General features: G+C 36.2%; 1 protein-coding gene across 2 annotated transcripts; it reads right to left on the bottom strand.

Moving 5' to 3' along the window:
* Positions 1-68: 68 nt before the first annotated feature.
* On the bottom strand, positions 69-5,336 carry LOC126810244 (uncharacterized). 2 transcript variants are annotated; one of them, XM_050535249.2, is made up of 6 exons: positions 5,077-5,336; positions 4,118-4,179; positions 2,942-3,256; positions 1,978-2,214; positions 1,332-1,407; positions 69-1,109 (listed from the first exon to the last, which is right to left on the bottom strand). In XM_050535249.2, the coding sequence occupies exons 2-6, from the start codon at positions 4,173-4,175 to the stop codon at positions 263-265; spliced, it is 1,533 nt and encodes a 510-aa protein (XP_050391206.1). In that variant the 5' UTR covers positions 4,176-4,179; positions 5,077-5,336; the 3' UTR covers positions 69-262. The 2 variants fall into 2 exon arrangements, with proteins under 2 accessions (XP_050391206.1, XP_050391207.1); XM_050535250.2 differs by lacking the exons at positions 4,118-4,179; positions 5,077-5,336 and having other exon boundaries at positions 2,942-3,361.
* Positions 5,337-16,237: the final 10,901 nt, after the last annotated feature.

Below are 16,237 nucleotides of genomic sequence, written 5' to 3'. Positions count from 1 at the left end.
GAGGCAGATGGGGGTGTAAAGTAGACATATTTTCACATATACCTTTAACTACCACTTTGAACACAATCTGTAATCGAAAATGTTTATACCTTTATATAACGCATTCTATATTTTACTATACATTGGTTAACATTTTTAAACATTATTAAACACAGTAGTCCGAATTACTTCAAGTTTGGATTTCTGGAAGAGGATAATCTTCGTAGGTAGTAATATTGGAGTAATCTCCCATTTTATTGCTCGGTTGAATATTTAACCCGTATTAACTAATCTTCTGTGTCGGTTCATATGGCATATTTAAATTGTCGCTACGCGCGCTCTTAGCTAGTTCGTATTTAACATCTGTGTCGTGATTAACGTAATCAATATGGTTGTAGACGTCTTCATTTATCAGTTCGCTCTTTACAGCACCACGATCGGTGTAGTTGCCACGAGTCATCTGATTGTGTGTATCATCACAATGGTCATTAACTGATCCATGGTTTACATATGCTACATCTTTTCTGTCGGCTTGTGGAATCTCGTTGCTCCTGATGTCACCAATCTGGTCATAATCATCTGCAGCGTTTTCACCAAACACGTCATGAAGGTGACTGTAATCAACCCCGCGTGTAATGCGCTCGACAGATGTCCGGTTTTTAAAATCATTTAGATGATGGTAATTGTCATCTTTACTAACATCACCAAGATGATTGTAGTCAGCACCTTCCATCCCGCCAGATGTCCTATTTTTAAAATCATTCAGATGATGGTAATTGTCACCCTTGCTAACCTCACCAAGATGATTGTAGTCAGAATCTGACACTTCGTGTGTGAAGTCAGATGTCAGATGATGGTAATTATCATTACGAAGATGATTATATTCACCATCGGATCGGTCATCTATACGAATATTGTTCGTATTTACACCGTGTAAATGGCTATAAGTATCATCATGTTTCCTGTTGTCATGTAAATGGTAACAGTCATTAGATAATACATAGCTCGGAGTTTTATCGTTCCTCAATTCAGGATTACTGGTGCAGCCATCAGTAGGTGTTTCGGATACTGGATTTGTAACCTTTGAACTCTCTTTGAAGCGACTATCAATAAAAGTACTAATCGTGTGTCTGAAATATATATATATATATATATATATATATATATATATATATATATAAAATAATAATTAAGGTAAAGTTGAATGGTTGAGTACTATTTCCGTGTGGCATGTTAATGTAGAATTTGTTTAACTACAGAATACAACTAATTAATTTTAACCGACAATTGCAAGGGTTTATTTTTGGAAGCAACCCAAGTTACATGCAAATTATAAAATTACTATACATTACCGTTTATAAATGATGACAAGAACCACGACAACCAAAAGTAAACTTCCCATGACGCTGCCAACAATAACAGAGGCATCTACAAAATATCAATATAAACACATAAGTATAAATATCTAACAACATACAGAGTTGTCTATATCAACATCAATATAATCAGTATTGCAGTAAGGATCCCAAGACGCTAACGGGACGAACTTGGGTACTGGCATCTACAGCAATAACAAGATAATCAGTGCTGTAGTAACCATCTCATGGCGCTGCTAAGAAGGGCTGGGGTATTGGTATCTACAATCAATATCAAGATAACCAGCCTTGCAGTAACCACCCCATGGCGTTGCCCGGAAGAACTGGGTACTCTTATCTACAATCAGTACAAAGAAAGCCAGTCTTGCAGTAAACATCCCATGACGCTACGAAAAATATACGGGAACTGGACAAATTGTCTTTGAAAGAGGATTCAGACAGCCGTGTATCGTTTGGCCAGTCGTAATTCAAATATATTTACATGATATCTGTTCAATACTGGGCCTTGAATTTATTTATAAATACAGAAATGGGACAGTAATATTAACAAATTTAAACAACACTGTCATTTCTAGTTTCCACACAACTGTGAAAATATTAAATATTCAAAATAATTAATCACCTGTATTATGTTTATAATTATAATTTATGATATTCGTTTCATCAATATCGGTAGTTTCTGGTTTTCTGTGCATACCCCTTTCAATAAACCATTCGGTGGATTGACGAACTCTAATACTGGCTGTATCTGTCGAGTTATTTTTTGCTGGAGTTGATCTTATGATTTTGCCTGGTTCAGACACCTCTGTTGTACTTTGTCGATTTAGAGTAGTTCTTGTTTGCGATTCAGTTGGTAATGCTGAAATGATTTGATTTATAATATTACCGCTTGCCAAAGTCATTGCAAGATAATTAAAAACAGACCAACCTGGAACTAGTCTCTATCATTCCGACACATGGTATACGAATACTAGTATGAACACATAGCCAACATTTGAGGATATTTATGTTATTGAAGAGATTTCCAGGTACTTTAAGTTTATATGCACTTTTGACATTACAGAAAATCTTTCTGCATTTCCTATTCAACACCCAATACACCTAAGGTTTTTGTCTCCAGTTAAGGGTCATGCCTATGATTTCTTTTAACTGACTTTAGCCATTAAAAGCGTTCCATCGCTTTGCACAAGCACCCGAGAGTTTGGTTATATGTATGTAATTGATTATTCAGTTACAATAAGTCGAATGTGGACGCCAATTATCTGTAATCGAAAATGTCTAATTCTCTATATTACCTGGTTCTGAATATACACACAAAGCTATATATAGGTTTATACTAACTCCTTGGTCATTGCTTGGCTAACTATATCCATCAATCCAGGGACGGAACATGCTCTATGGTGCAAGCAAGGAACTCTTAGCAATTTAAAATTATATTGCTGCACAAACACAAGTTCCCCCATAGCACAATGTGTGGCGTGTATGCCTAATCTTCTTGATTCCCGTTGGGAGAAAAACAGTGGGAAGCTAAATCCCTTTCTTTCATTTATTTATCCATATTAATCAATTTTAAAAAACGAACCTACCTGTCCTACAGTCATACTTTACAATTGAGTACTGATAAGGAATATGAAATCCATTGTTCTTACAAACTGGGATAGAGTTATCTGATGAACGGAAATTACAAGCCTGTTTTCCTTCACAATCGTTAAGCTTTATTTCGTTCGTATCGGTAAAACTAATATTACAGTGTGGGTTTAAACAGTTGCTCCTTCTGTATCTGAAATATGTGAATCCATAGCAAGACGATATAATACTAATCAGTTCTCCCTTATCACATCTTAACATGTGCCAAGAGCAATACGTATTAGTTGTCCCACTGCAAGCATAACTGTGCAATCCTACAAAAGAAAACATTTAGGAAGCTGTTGTTATTGGTGAAAATAATTGTATACATTATTGATCGACTCAAGCTACAGTATCATGGGATGTAACATCTACACCTCTCCATCGTTTAGGTCGTAATGTACCGTGTTTACCAGACAAGGCCAAATAACTGACTTAACCAACCAAAATGACGTATTGGGGCCATTAAACTTTTAACTGTCATCCTACATACATATGCTACTAGCTAAGCTAATAATATATATATACCCAATGTCAGCAGAACTTGTGTTAGAGAGTACAATATTTGGTTCATTATGTTCAAATCGGATCTTTTTTATTAATAGTGATATCTGCACTATTTTTAATCACATAAAGAACGACTGCTTTAGTTGACATGCAAATTGACGACGCTGATAACTTCGTCTTTATCAAGCATATGTTTTCATTTACTAGATAAAGACAAGAGTATCAGTGTCTTACTGTTCATTACTAAATGCCACTCAATGAAGTTATTTTTAATCAATCATTTGTATGATTTATTTTAATCAGGATTTAATTGTATTAAAGCTGTCGTTTGTGTTAGAGCAGCTGCCATCTTGGATCTTAGGTGTCATTTTGAATCAATTATAAGTGCACATGGATCAAAATTAACAAAATTACAACCTTTCATATTTCTACAAGAAAAATGATAACTAATTATCTTGCGAAAATATTTTCATTGTTATTGGTATTTTCTTTTTACCGTATTTCCGACATTATTAAAAAAACTATCAACTCAAGTCCATTTTGTGCAGCACATTTGTCTTATATTAACAACACCTTATTTTTTTTATCTGATACATGAATATTAAATACAGATTAAAATGTTAACAAACCGGAAGTCACAGGTAGTAGACAAAGAGTCACAGCGACCATGCCGTTCATCATATTCATGCTTCTAAAAAAAGAAGGTATACATGTATAATAATCTATATATACACGGGATACATTGACAATGTTATTTGTGTTCGTTCGAAGTTCCTCTAGCCAAGCAAATGATACGATTTCAAACGATAATGAGATTATTTATAAATATTTCACAGTTAATAATTCATAGTGACATTGATAACAAAATGTATTACTTTAGATGTTAATAGGAAATATGCATTTTCTTTATATTGACAAAGAGAGAGGGAGAGGGAGAGAAAGAGAGAGGGAGAGAGAAAGGGAGAGAGAGAGGGAGAGAGAGAGAGAGACGTCCTCTGGACACAAACTAGGTCATTTCGAGAGAGAAAGAGAGAGTTTAACGTCCACTCAACACAAACTAGGTCATTTCGGGACTAACACATGGTTCAATATTCTTTAGCAGTGGGAGGAAACCCACGAGGTTGTACAGGCAACCCTATTCCTTGTAACGTACAACCGGGGATTCAAAACCACGCCAGTTGACTCAATGATAGGCCTTATGATACCTCACGCGCGTGCTAACCATTCGCCCCCCCCCAAAGACATAGAATTCGCCAGTCAAAACAAACGGCTGGCATTATATAAGTTTACCTTTTCTGGACAGACTAGGTGATTTCTGGACTAACAATTTAAGGTACATTTTGTTATTTTCAATAATTCGCTTGCACTTAGAGGACCTAAACTGGGGGGCTTGGAAAACGAATGTGGTATCAGAGACGAGCTTACTCCTTGTTATGTACCAGCTTAGAATAGAATCCACTCGACGTGACTTAATGACAGACCTTATGTTTTAAAGCGTACGAATTCGACCTCTTGGTTACAATACCCCTCCGGCCCCACCCCCACCCCGACCCCGACCACCCTAATAAAAATAAGCTAAATTTCTTACCGTCTAATATTGTAATACCCTTAACTGCATAATATGCATTCACAATGTTCATTACACGCATAAATATCAACCTTATCTAACTTTCTTGTCCCATCTTTACGTAGTTTATCAATCGGGAACAAGTACAGGTATCGTACTGCATATTGGTGTAGTTATTATAGTGTAGGCGGTATATTATGTTATCGGGATGGCGTGACGCGGATAACGTTCAGGCAATACAAACAAAGCTTTTCAAGAAACATGGCAATATACCTTGGGCATGGCCAGCCATAGCCTGTTATATTTCTAGTATCTATATACATAAGACTGCATTTTTCGGATAAATCTGAAGAGTGTCATATATCACGCACTGTCTTCATCTTATAAGAAAACTGATTTTTGCTGAATAGTCAAATCCATTAAAAAATTATGTTATTGGTTTCTTAAAGGACACTAGTGGTGTCAGTCATTATCACATACCTGATAGACCTGGTTAAACACGTTCCAAATAAAATTTTAACACAGAGATCATTGATGCGTAACGAAGAGCTGAAGAAATGGAAGTGACGCATACAATAGAAAACATGAGTTATCCTTCTATATAACTAACTGAAGTAACGAGCGATAACAGCTACACGGGCGAATTTCTGCCCACTGATAATTCCTTCGAATGATATCTGACAATTTATAAAACAATAATACACTGTTACTCTAGATGAGAAAACGAAAAAAAGGGGGGGGGGGTGGATGGTGGAATAGTTAGCAAGTGTCAAGTGGACGTTGAACCCCATCTCCCTTTCTCTCTCTAGTTCTCTCTCTCTCTCTCACGAAAAAAAATATAACAAAATAGAAAAAAGTCTGTGCATTTACCATGTTTTTGTTAAGTTTTGAATGAATAAAACAAGCGAATGTATGGGCTATTTCTATTTGTGTCGGTTTCTCGTATCTAGTGACGTGACATTCAGTTACTTTGATTTTAAGTGTGAGATATCACAGTCTAATATAACAACTTTCCGTCTTTTATCTAACCCTGTGAATGGTTGGGTAAACCAATGAAACCAATGACTGGAGAGAGAGAGAGAGAGAGAGAGAGATGTCGCCACAACTCTTATTAAATCCAGTTTAGAACCCCGATGTATTTTATCAAAACGATATAGCAAAACAGTTTATTGGATCTTTCACATCCTGATGTATAAAAAACATTCAACACATTGTATCAGTTCACATGTTAATCCCTAGTATTAAAATTGAAATTAGAGTAGATGCTGTTATATTATTTGAACATATGAATTCATATTCATAATAAAACAATACTTGACATTTGAAACAAAAAAAAATTAATAAAGGCTTGTGTTTCTGTTCAAAAAGCTAATTATAATGTATGTGTTATTGATGTTTTGTTAACAGATAAAGAGTGGATATGTCCACTCACTGATTCCCTTATATTATTAAGAACAGATTGTCAATTAAAGGGTTACATTAAATTGACAATCAAATAAGATTTATCTGCTCCAACTCATCTACTCCGGATTAGCTCTCACGATATGTTTTGTAGCTGTTGGTGCAGTTTGGAAATCCGAGTACAGTAAAACGATCGGAGGACCCCCATTTATTTTTATCAAGAATCCCGATCACATAAGGGTCCCTCGTCAAGGGACTAACCGTCGTTGTTATACAACTAGCGTTAAGCACGAATCTGGTAGGATATATATTTTAGATTATGTTGCTTTAAACCACGCCCAGTTTACCATGCATACATCATTGCATTTATTGATCACAGCGTCGTATGATTCATGTAGAATATCTTTTTTAAAACTGGTAAAACAATTCGAGGCATCAACCAAAGCTCCAAGGGCGTTGACTGGTAAACTGGCATAACTAGATATCTGGTAAAAAATAGACAGTGTATCAGAGTGTCAACAAAAGTTCCGACAACGCTTTGTGATTAATCGAGAATATTTGGATATATGTTTTTAACACCAGTAAAAGTCTATCAGCTATCAGGGTATCAGCCATAGTTCTAGCAAGAAAATGTATTGTCACACAAAGAAAGACTTGCTGATATTGCAAATATTTTTACTAGTGATCCCATCTGTTGCCGGTTGTGAGTATACAGTTTTCATATATTTTGAAAGTATCAGTGTATTAGATACAAACAATGCATGATCGTTATTCTGGACATTAACCTCTTGGGAAGGCATCCGAGGACAATCGTGATATTCACCCTCTTGCATATTGCAATAGTCCACGCAGGATAAAGAATACACAATGCAACAGATTATTACTGCTACATGTAGACTCAACAAATAAATTTATTGTGAAATTGTCAACGTTAGATATGTACACTTGGTGTATTAAATCAGAATGAGTTAGATCCACTAAACGTTCATCAAACGTTGCCAAACCTTTTCACAGTTCTTATTGTTGAATATATTCAAAGGTCAAAATGGTGCTTTTTTGTTCTAATATACAAGCCCATGTTTTTAATACGACAAATATGGCACTAAACCATTTAGAAGACAGGGTGCATGGCTATTAATCGCCCTTCGTGTGTAGGCCTATGACTGATAAATGACATCCCACTCCTCACTCGTTACACGAAATAAAGTTTTTTAGTGGTCTAGTACAAACATTTTGAGATATATGTTAGCGTTTTTGGCAATTGCATGTCGAAATATGTTTTCATATTCGAAAGGATTAAAGATAAATTATTAATATATCCATAGAGCAAAAACCCTGAAAAATTTAGTAAATAATTAATATCTCCATAGAACATAACCCCGAAAAATTTCAACATAAGATATGTAAATTATTGATATATCCATAAAACATAACCCCGAAAGATTTAGTAAATTATTAATTTCTCCATAGAGCAGAGCCCCGAAAGATTTAGTAAATTATATATCTCCATAGAGCATAACCCCGGAATATTCACCCGATTAGATTTTATTACATACTTCGAGAAGGTATTTGTTGAGTAATAAAACCTTCTAGTAGTTTATCGAGGGCTGGCCGTCCTTACCGCACGGTACAAATAAAACCTTCTAGTAGTTTATCGGGGTTCGGGTGTTTCCTGAGTCCAAAATGCCCGCTTTATATACTATTCAAAAAAAGTAGGGGATATTTGATTTTGGGGGCATAATACTAAAATATGCAAATGACTACGAAAAAAGTCACTATAGAACCTAACAGAAGAAACATTTCCAGTTACATGTAACGCACCAATAGCTACCGCATGGAATGCAGGTGATGCTTGGGATCATCATGGGGGTCCAACCCAAGATTTGCACGACTCTGACTTTGAATGTTACAGTCATTGTGGCATTGAATTCCAGGGTGGAAACATCAGTTTAATTGTTTTAGTGACCAGAAAACAAATTTTGATATGCGTCGGCTTACCCAAAATGAAAGGTTACGTGCCCTTGGCATGCTACAGATCGGCACAACACAGGCGGTTGTGGCGCGGACGATGAATGTTTCTCAGTCTGTTATAAGCAGGATATGGTCCAGATACCGTGATACACAATCTGTACAGGACAGACCACGCCCAGGTCGACAACTCAAGCCCAGGATCGATTTATCCGTACCTTGGCCTTGAGAAATCGTGTCATCACAGCAAATCAGATCAGCGCTCGTCGTCAAACAGACACTGGTGTGAGAGTGAGTGGCCAGACGATTCGGAATCGACTGCATAGGGGTCACCTTCGCGCCCGACGTCCTCGCGTGATCCCTTGTTTGAGAGATCATCACATTCAGGCAAGACGTCGTTGGTGTAGGGATCGTCAACACTGGGATAATCGACGGTGGAGCAATGTGATGTTTTCAGATGAGTCAAGGTTCACTGTTGATTTTTTAGACAGACGTAGGAGGGTGTGGCGTCGTCGAAACGAGCGCTTCCAAGACGTTAACGTCATCAGACATGATCGATTTGGGGGTGGTTCTGTTATGGTGTGGGGAGGCATCACTGTTGCTGGAAGAACGGCTTTACATGTTGTTGCAGGGCGTGTTACAGGCCAGTACTACCGGGACAACATCTTGGCAGTCCATATTATGCCGTTTGCACGACGTCATGGCCGCCGTTTCATCTTCCAGGATGACGACGCAAGATGTCACAGGGCCAGGATCTTTATAGGTTACCTCCAACAACAGAACATCACCACATTACCTTGGCCAGCACTGAGTCCCGACCTCTCCCCCACCGAGCATGTCTGGGACATGCTTGGACAGAGGTTACGTCAACGTCAACAACGTCCTGCCAATGTCCAAGAACTTGCTGCTGCGTTGCAACAGGAATGGGACAATCTGGACCAAAATGACCTTAGACGTCTCATTAGGAGTATGCCACGTCGGATCAATGCTTGTTTGGCAAACAGAGGAGGATTTACCCGTTACTGACTTGGTTGTGATGTTGTGGTAACTTTGCTGTTTGACCCCGGGTATCATTTTACCCTTATAATGGTCAGTCTGTGCCTTACTTAGTCTAACGATCATTTGGAATAAATCGATGAATGTGAACTTCATTTCATTTTGTCATTTGTTTCTTCGTCAGTTTCATTAGGTGACTTTAATAACACTTAAAAATCAAATATCCCCTACTTTTTTTGAATAGTATATAAATTTGAATTTTGGGGATAACTAACCCGAACCCTAACCCTAACTAAAAGACTGAACTTGGGTCTAATTTAGTTTTTACTTCTCTTAAAAGGGTCAGGGTTCGGGTTAGTATTCCCCTAAATACTCATTTGTATAAAGCGGCCATTTTGGTATGAGTTCTGGCTTGTTCTGGAATTTGTTGCTTCTAGTGGTCATAATATTTGTACCGTGCGGTAAGGACGGCCAGCCCTCGATAAACTACTAGAAGGTTTTATTACTCAACAAATACCTTCTCGAAGTATGTAATAAAATCTAATCAGGTGGAATATTTAAACATAAGATAGAGCATAGAGCATAACCCCGGAAGAGGGAATAAGTCCACTTTGGTTCTTCCTAGGATCTAGAATAACAACATCGTCACCATAACGGATATATAACTCTTTATGGTTTCAACGAAATTTGAATACTGCTCAGGATAAGGTGTTCAAAGGCTGGCGCCTGCCCATATTGGGGCTGTGTAGATATATCTTTCAGTGGGGAATGTATGTCATGTTAAAAATAAATATTGTTAGAGCGGAATTATTGCAGTGGTCATTACATTATAAGTTACCATTCGAGAAGTACACTTTGGTAACAAATATATGGTGTCTTGTTCTATCACTAATGCGATGTTGTCCTTTCTAAACATTACGAAACTGACTCGAACTACTACTAAAACTACTACATTCCTGCAAATGCTTCGATACGCATCTCAGTGGAAATATTAATCTAAAATATATTTCACGATGTTTCTTTTTCTATTTTGAAAACATGATACAGAACAAAGTTTGCTAGGCGTATTAAGAAATCGCTGACACTTTTCATACAGGAAACCTACTGAAATTCGGAATGAGCTAATATGGTACATTTCAATTTAATGAATCTTCTGAATGTGATACATGAGAAAATAGGGGTGATGGTTATCTGGATTCACTGACGACTACAAAGTTTTAGGAGTTATTATTCCTTTCTTATGTTTAATATAATAAAATTTTTAATAATTTGTTTTATGTCCTTCCCTCATGAGTCGCCATCTGCATATGTCTGCTTACCTTTATCAAAATATTGATGCTTTGAGTAGGACTTTAAACCCCATTTCATTTATATTTCAGATCAAGATGGGTGGGTACTTTGTGGAAGTATTATTGGAGTATCCGTTATAGTTGCTGTCTTAATGTTGTTTGTTTTCTGGATAAAATTTAAGTCTTTGGATCATGAACCAACATTGGATAGATCAACAATATCAGCATAAATATTACAACTTCCACATAATGCTTCAATGGATAATTGGGAGATACCAAGACGAAATATTTAATTGGATGTGTTTATGATGCCGACTACTGAATAAACAAACATAAAACTTTAAGAAAAACAAAATAAGAAATTGTAACACAAATTTGAAATTTATTGGCCAATAACACTTCTCCGATTTATTGCCTTATAATGGCTTATCATCGTATCATCGATGTTAGCATCCAAAGAGTATAATTCACGACTTTTTGTATAAAAAATATAACGGAAAGCATTATATTCACAACGAATCAAAACTAATAGACATTGTAAAATATTAGATTTTATTAATGAAATTAAGTTGATCGGAGTTTTGTAACTCGACCTGTTATCCTTATAACCTTTTTGTTTGAAATTTATGTGGCAGAAACAATCTGTATTAGGCCTATATTGAACCAAAATTTTATACCCTGGGTCAATACCTGTAGCTAGTGAAATCTATTTAAATCTGTATAAGGGTAATTACGCCTAAATAAATGTGTCAAGCAGGATAACGTTTTAAGGATGTGCACATACCTAGGTAGTTGTTAACATGTCGGCACTATAATGGGGTTACCGTGTGCTATGAGGGATCGGGCACCGGCACTATGGTCTACTCTTATCCTGAATTCCAACTGCCAAGGGATTTTTTACGTGCACGCCAATGTATAAACCTGACCTCGGTTTGTCCTCCCACCCGAACGACTAGACAAGGGGAAACCACGTCGGAAATTATGATGAACCTTCTCGGCCAATGCAGCGATCAGACACGCGAACTTCAGACTAGCGACCCAGCGTCTTACCCATCTAGCCGTCCGTTCACATTTGTATCTGGACCCCCAACAGTTGACAATGTTTATGAGAGGACGAACCATATCAATATTGAGCTTCCCACAACCTTTCTGTACCGCCGTTTGCCGAAACCTTTCTGAAAGCGATAAAGTCCACAGATTTTATCGGATGTATTTCAAATTTGGCTCGTAACATCGGGCTATGAGAGCACAAATCATATATATAATCGTTTCCGAAGTAAAACCCCTTTTCCGAAAACATCGTGGACCCAATAGAGGCTACCGGGTTTAACACAGTTTTTGTCTACTTTGCTGTGAATGTGAAGCATTGGAATGGTGAGAGGAGGAGTCCTATTGGTGAGCCCTGTTCTCAATCATCTATTTCGAAATATGGGTGTATCTTACTATTTCCTTAAATGTTTACCTGTAATGTACTTAAGGCTTAATTATGTCCCTTTATGTAGGCGTGTTCTAAATCTAGATATCTATTATATTAACATTACATTTGATTCTATATTCGTATGCAACTGTTTCAAGAAAAATAATACACTTTAATTACAATTTAAAAAACCCAAACAATACTGTGAACGTATCTACACTGCAATAGATATGGCAGTAGAATAATAATGCCACCACTCTGATTCAAACAGGTGTTTTGTTTTCAGTTGAATGCATATCTGTGGCCTGTACCCATAGGTTGTTGTTCGGTTTCTCCATTAGGCCCGTTGTTATAGTAGCATAATGCGTTTGTGGGTGTGCATGTATGCACGGAACAAAACCTGCGTTGAAACAACACAAACATGTGTAAATTTATAAAAGTTATTTATTGTTTAGTCAACGATATGAAATTTACACTCATGGGATGACATTATTTTTTTAAACATGACCCATGCAGTAGTAGTCAACTTCAGTCAATATTGTACTTTCATTATCGCTTTACAGCGATTCTTAGAAATTAAACTGAGTTTCTTAGAAATAGAAATTACATTGTGTTTCATAGAAGTTAAATTACATACCGAGTAGAAGTGTAACGTACTATCGTCAATATTGTACTTTCATTATCGTTTTACATTCACTAAGAATGGTGTTTTGAAGAAATTAAAATGAATTTCTTAGAAATAGAAATTAAATTTGTGTTTCGTAGAAATTAAATTACAAACCGATGAAAAAAAAAAAAAAAAAAAAAAATGCCTGATCCCCCAGGCATGTAAAATACCCTATGTTATTATATATAGTTATAGTAGACTGTTATTAAGTGCACCTGTGTAATTTAATCTTAAAATGATATGCCCCAGATACGCGTTGGTATAAAGCTGAATGTTGATGTGAATTGCCTGCATTTACAATAGGCAACCACGTTACACAGAGTAAAATGAAGATCTTAGCGCTTGTGCTTGTAATATACTGTACCCTGCTAATCCCGATTTCAGATAAGAGACTTTTTATGTTTCATTGCTCAGATGAATACAAAATAAACTACACACATCTTAAACGTTACATTAAAGGAATTGCCCCAAAAGACTGTTAGATGTGTGGGTTTTTTTTATGTTGTTTGACGATAAGTTTCTGAACATTTATGGCCAAATGTGGGAGCTCCCCAATATATGGTATAGTACGGTGCTACTATCATCTAAATGATCATACCCTATCACTCTGTATGATGCCACATTCCACAAGATTTGAAAATCTTAATGTTTTCCCCACAAGAGTTCCGCAAGGTATTTGAACGAAACGATTTTTTTTTATATTTTCCAATATCCTCCCAGATTCCCCATGGCTTACACTCTGTGTCTACTACATTTGACAAGATTTTCGACTTATGCGTGTTTTTAGTCTGTGCTGTTTTTCACCATAAAGGCCATTTTATGTTAAATATTTTCCTTGTTTTTAACAAGGAGAGGCCATGTTTCTTTCCAATAGAGGATGAAGCTGTCTTTGTAAGGTGCGATAATGTATTTATAATTTGAAGTTACGATGGGCATCATGTTATTACTAGCATGTGTACATTTAAAGTTAAATTTAAATTAAGCATAATGATACTATCTGGTGTATATCTAATGTTACATTGAACGTAATGTTATAACTCCCTGGTGTATATTTAATGTTAAATTGAACATACTGTTATAACTCCCTGGTGCATATTTTAAATTAAATTGAACATAATGTTATTACCCCTTGGTGTATATTTAAAATTACGATTATCATACTAATTATTATTACTATCTGATGGATATTTAAAGTGACATTGGAATTAATATTATTATTACAATCTGGTGTATATTTAAAGTGACAATGGAACTAATTTTATTATTACTATCTGGTGGATATTTAAAGTGACAATGGACCTATTACTATCTGTATATAAAGATTTGTTGATTACACAATTTTAACATGAAGTTATATATTAACTTAGTATAAATGATTAACTATCAATAAAATAACGCCATTAATACCGTATTATCTATTGCAATAAAGATATCAGAAGTTCGAAGTTCGTTCAAACTATTGCTTCTTTTAGCTATACCAAGAAAGTTATTGTTAAATGGTTTTAACAGCATTAAGTAATTGGACTGGAACTGACAGGTGAAAATTCTATGGAATACATTCACTGCTTATTACTGGGAGGGAAGGGGCAATGGCTAGCACGTGCGCGCTGTATTATAAGGTCTGTCATTGGGTCAACTGGCATGGTTTCGAGTCCGCGGTTGTACGTGACAAGGAGTAGTGCCGCCTGTCCAACCTCGTGGGTTTTCTGCGTGTCCTCCGGTTTCCTCCAACTGCTAAAGACCCCTACGCGCAAGAGAATTATGGAAATAAAATTGAACCATGTGTTAGTCCCGTAATGACCTAGTTTGTTTCGAGTTGACGTTAACCCCCATTTCTCTATTACTGAGCGACGTAGCTCAGTAAGAAGCTGTATTGTATTCCATAGCATTGCCACCTGTTTAAGATATTGTTACTCTTTCTTCGATATGTGATACCACTTACTGTCTATATATGTCTCTATGTCTGGTGTATCTTGTGTCGCACGTGTAAAACACATATATACAGTGAAAATTGTACAAGCAAAGTTTACATTTGAAACCAGAATTTAGTAGACAGAAATCAATTATAACCATTTAAAGATACATTATGGGAGATTAGATAAAGAGCTGACATTTCGCACTATAATATTTAGAAACTAGATGATGTGAAGGCAATATGCTGAAAATTTCAGTCAAATTGATCCACTATGAACCGAGATTTTAGCTATTGAATTTTCGGCCTTGCCTCGATCATCATTACTAAACTCCGTACGATAAAAAAACATACTCTGGATTATCCATTTCATGATTAAATTATGAATGGAAGTCGGATAGGAAATCCGAACCTAAGCCAATAAACATCGCAGACTAGCGATGACATCGATAGTTGATTATGGTCTGGATAAGTTAATTTATGTCTAATTAATAATTTAGATAATATTTCAGGCCTAAAGAAAGACCTGCAATAGACAGATTTAGCTCTTGCATAATGTATGTTAAATAAACGGCATGTAGATATATAGCTCGATGTAAAGTTGCATTCATACATGAAGGGGAGTGAATATCATCTTTAGGAGACGCCACCATGATAAGTAAGGCAAACTTGGTTATGGAGTGGTATTTTAAAACCGTATTGGTGTTTTATGTGGTTATAGGACACTTTGCTGTTCAGATATGATTTTGGCGACCCCGAAAACCCATAGTTTGGCTTATTACTTGATCACATTACTAACACGGAAATTTTCCGCCACATGTGGCCACCATTTTCGAATGGGCGGTCATTAAGGACTACCTTTTTGTCGGAACATACTTTATGTGTATATCTGCATTTATCGACTCAGCCAAAATTAATGCTCCATTATTGTTATCGCTGGGTCGGTTTCCCAGAATTTGTTTAATTTACCTTGATGTCCGGGTACAATTCTTGTAACTCGTATTGCGCATGTAACCATATATAGGCATGGTATTATCATATGTATCTCAAAATGACTGACGTATCGATTTAGTGTTTATCGTGTACGTAAAAACATAATCCTTCTACATAATTCCATAGTTCTTTTCTGTCCCATATATGCCCGCCTACAGAAAATTGTTCTGCATAAGTAACTTTTAATGTCGGTATATCCGTATGTTGCTCTTACTGGTGTCCTATTTACTGATATGCCCAAGCCCATCTACACATTCCTCGTTTAGACATACATCGCGGTGCTTTATTCAGACATAAGACCCATATTTTCGAAAATGGATTAGAGCTAATCTGAGATTTAATCTCCAAATTTCTGAACAGTCATATTCTGAAACGCTGATTAAATTTTAAATGAATATTTTGTAAACTTTGATTAACCTAACCAGTGAGTTAATAATTGTTCGTGAATACCATAAATGTGATATTCTGGAAGGTTGACTTAACTCATCTTAGGCGAGTAGCTTAAGAATGAATTAAGTGCACTGATATGCCATTATGAT

This window comes from Patella vulgata, chromosome 2 (genome assembly GCF_932274485.2).
Source record: "Patella vulgata chromosome 2, xgPatVulg1.2, whole genome shotgun sequence".
In the NCBI taxonomy this organism is placed as follows: domain Eukaryota; kingdom Metazoa; phylum Mollusca; class Gastropoda; family Patellidae; genus Patella; species Patella vulgata.
This window is presented reverse-complemented; position numbering and strand designations above follow the sequence as displayed.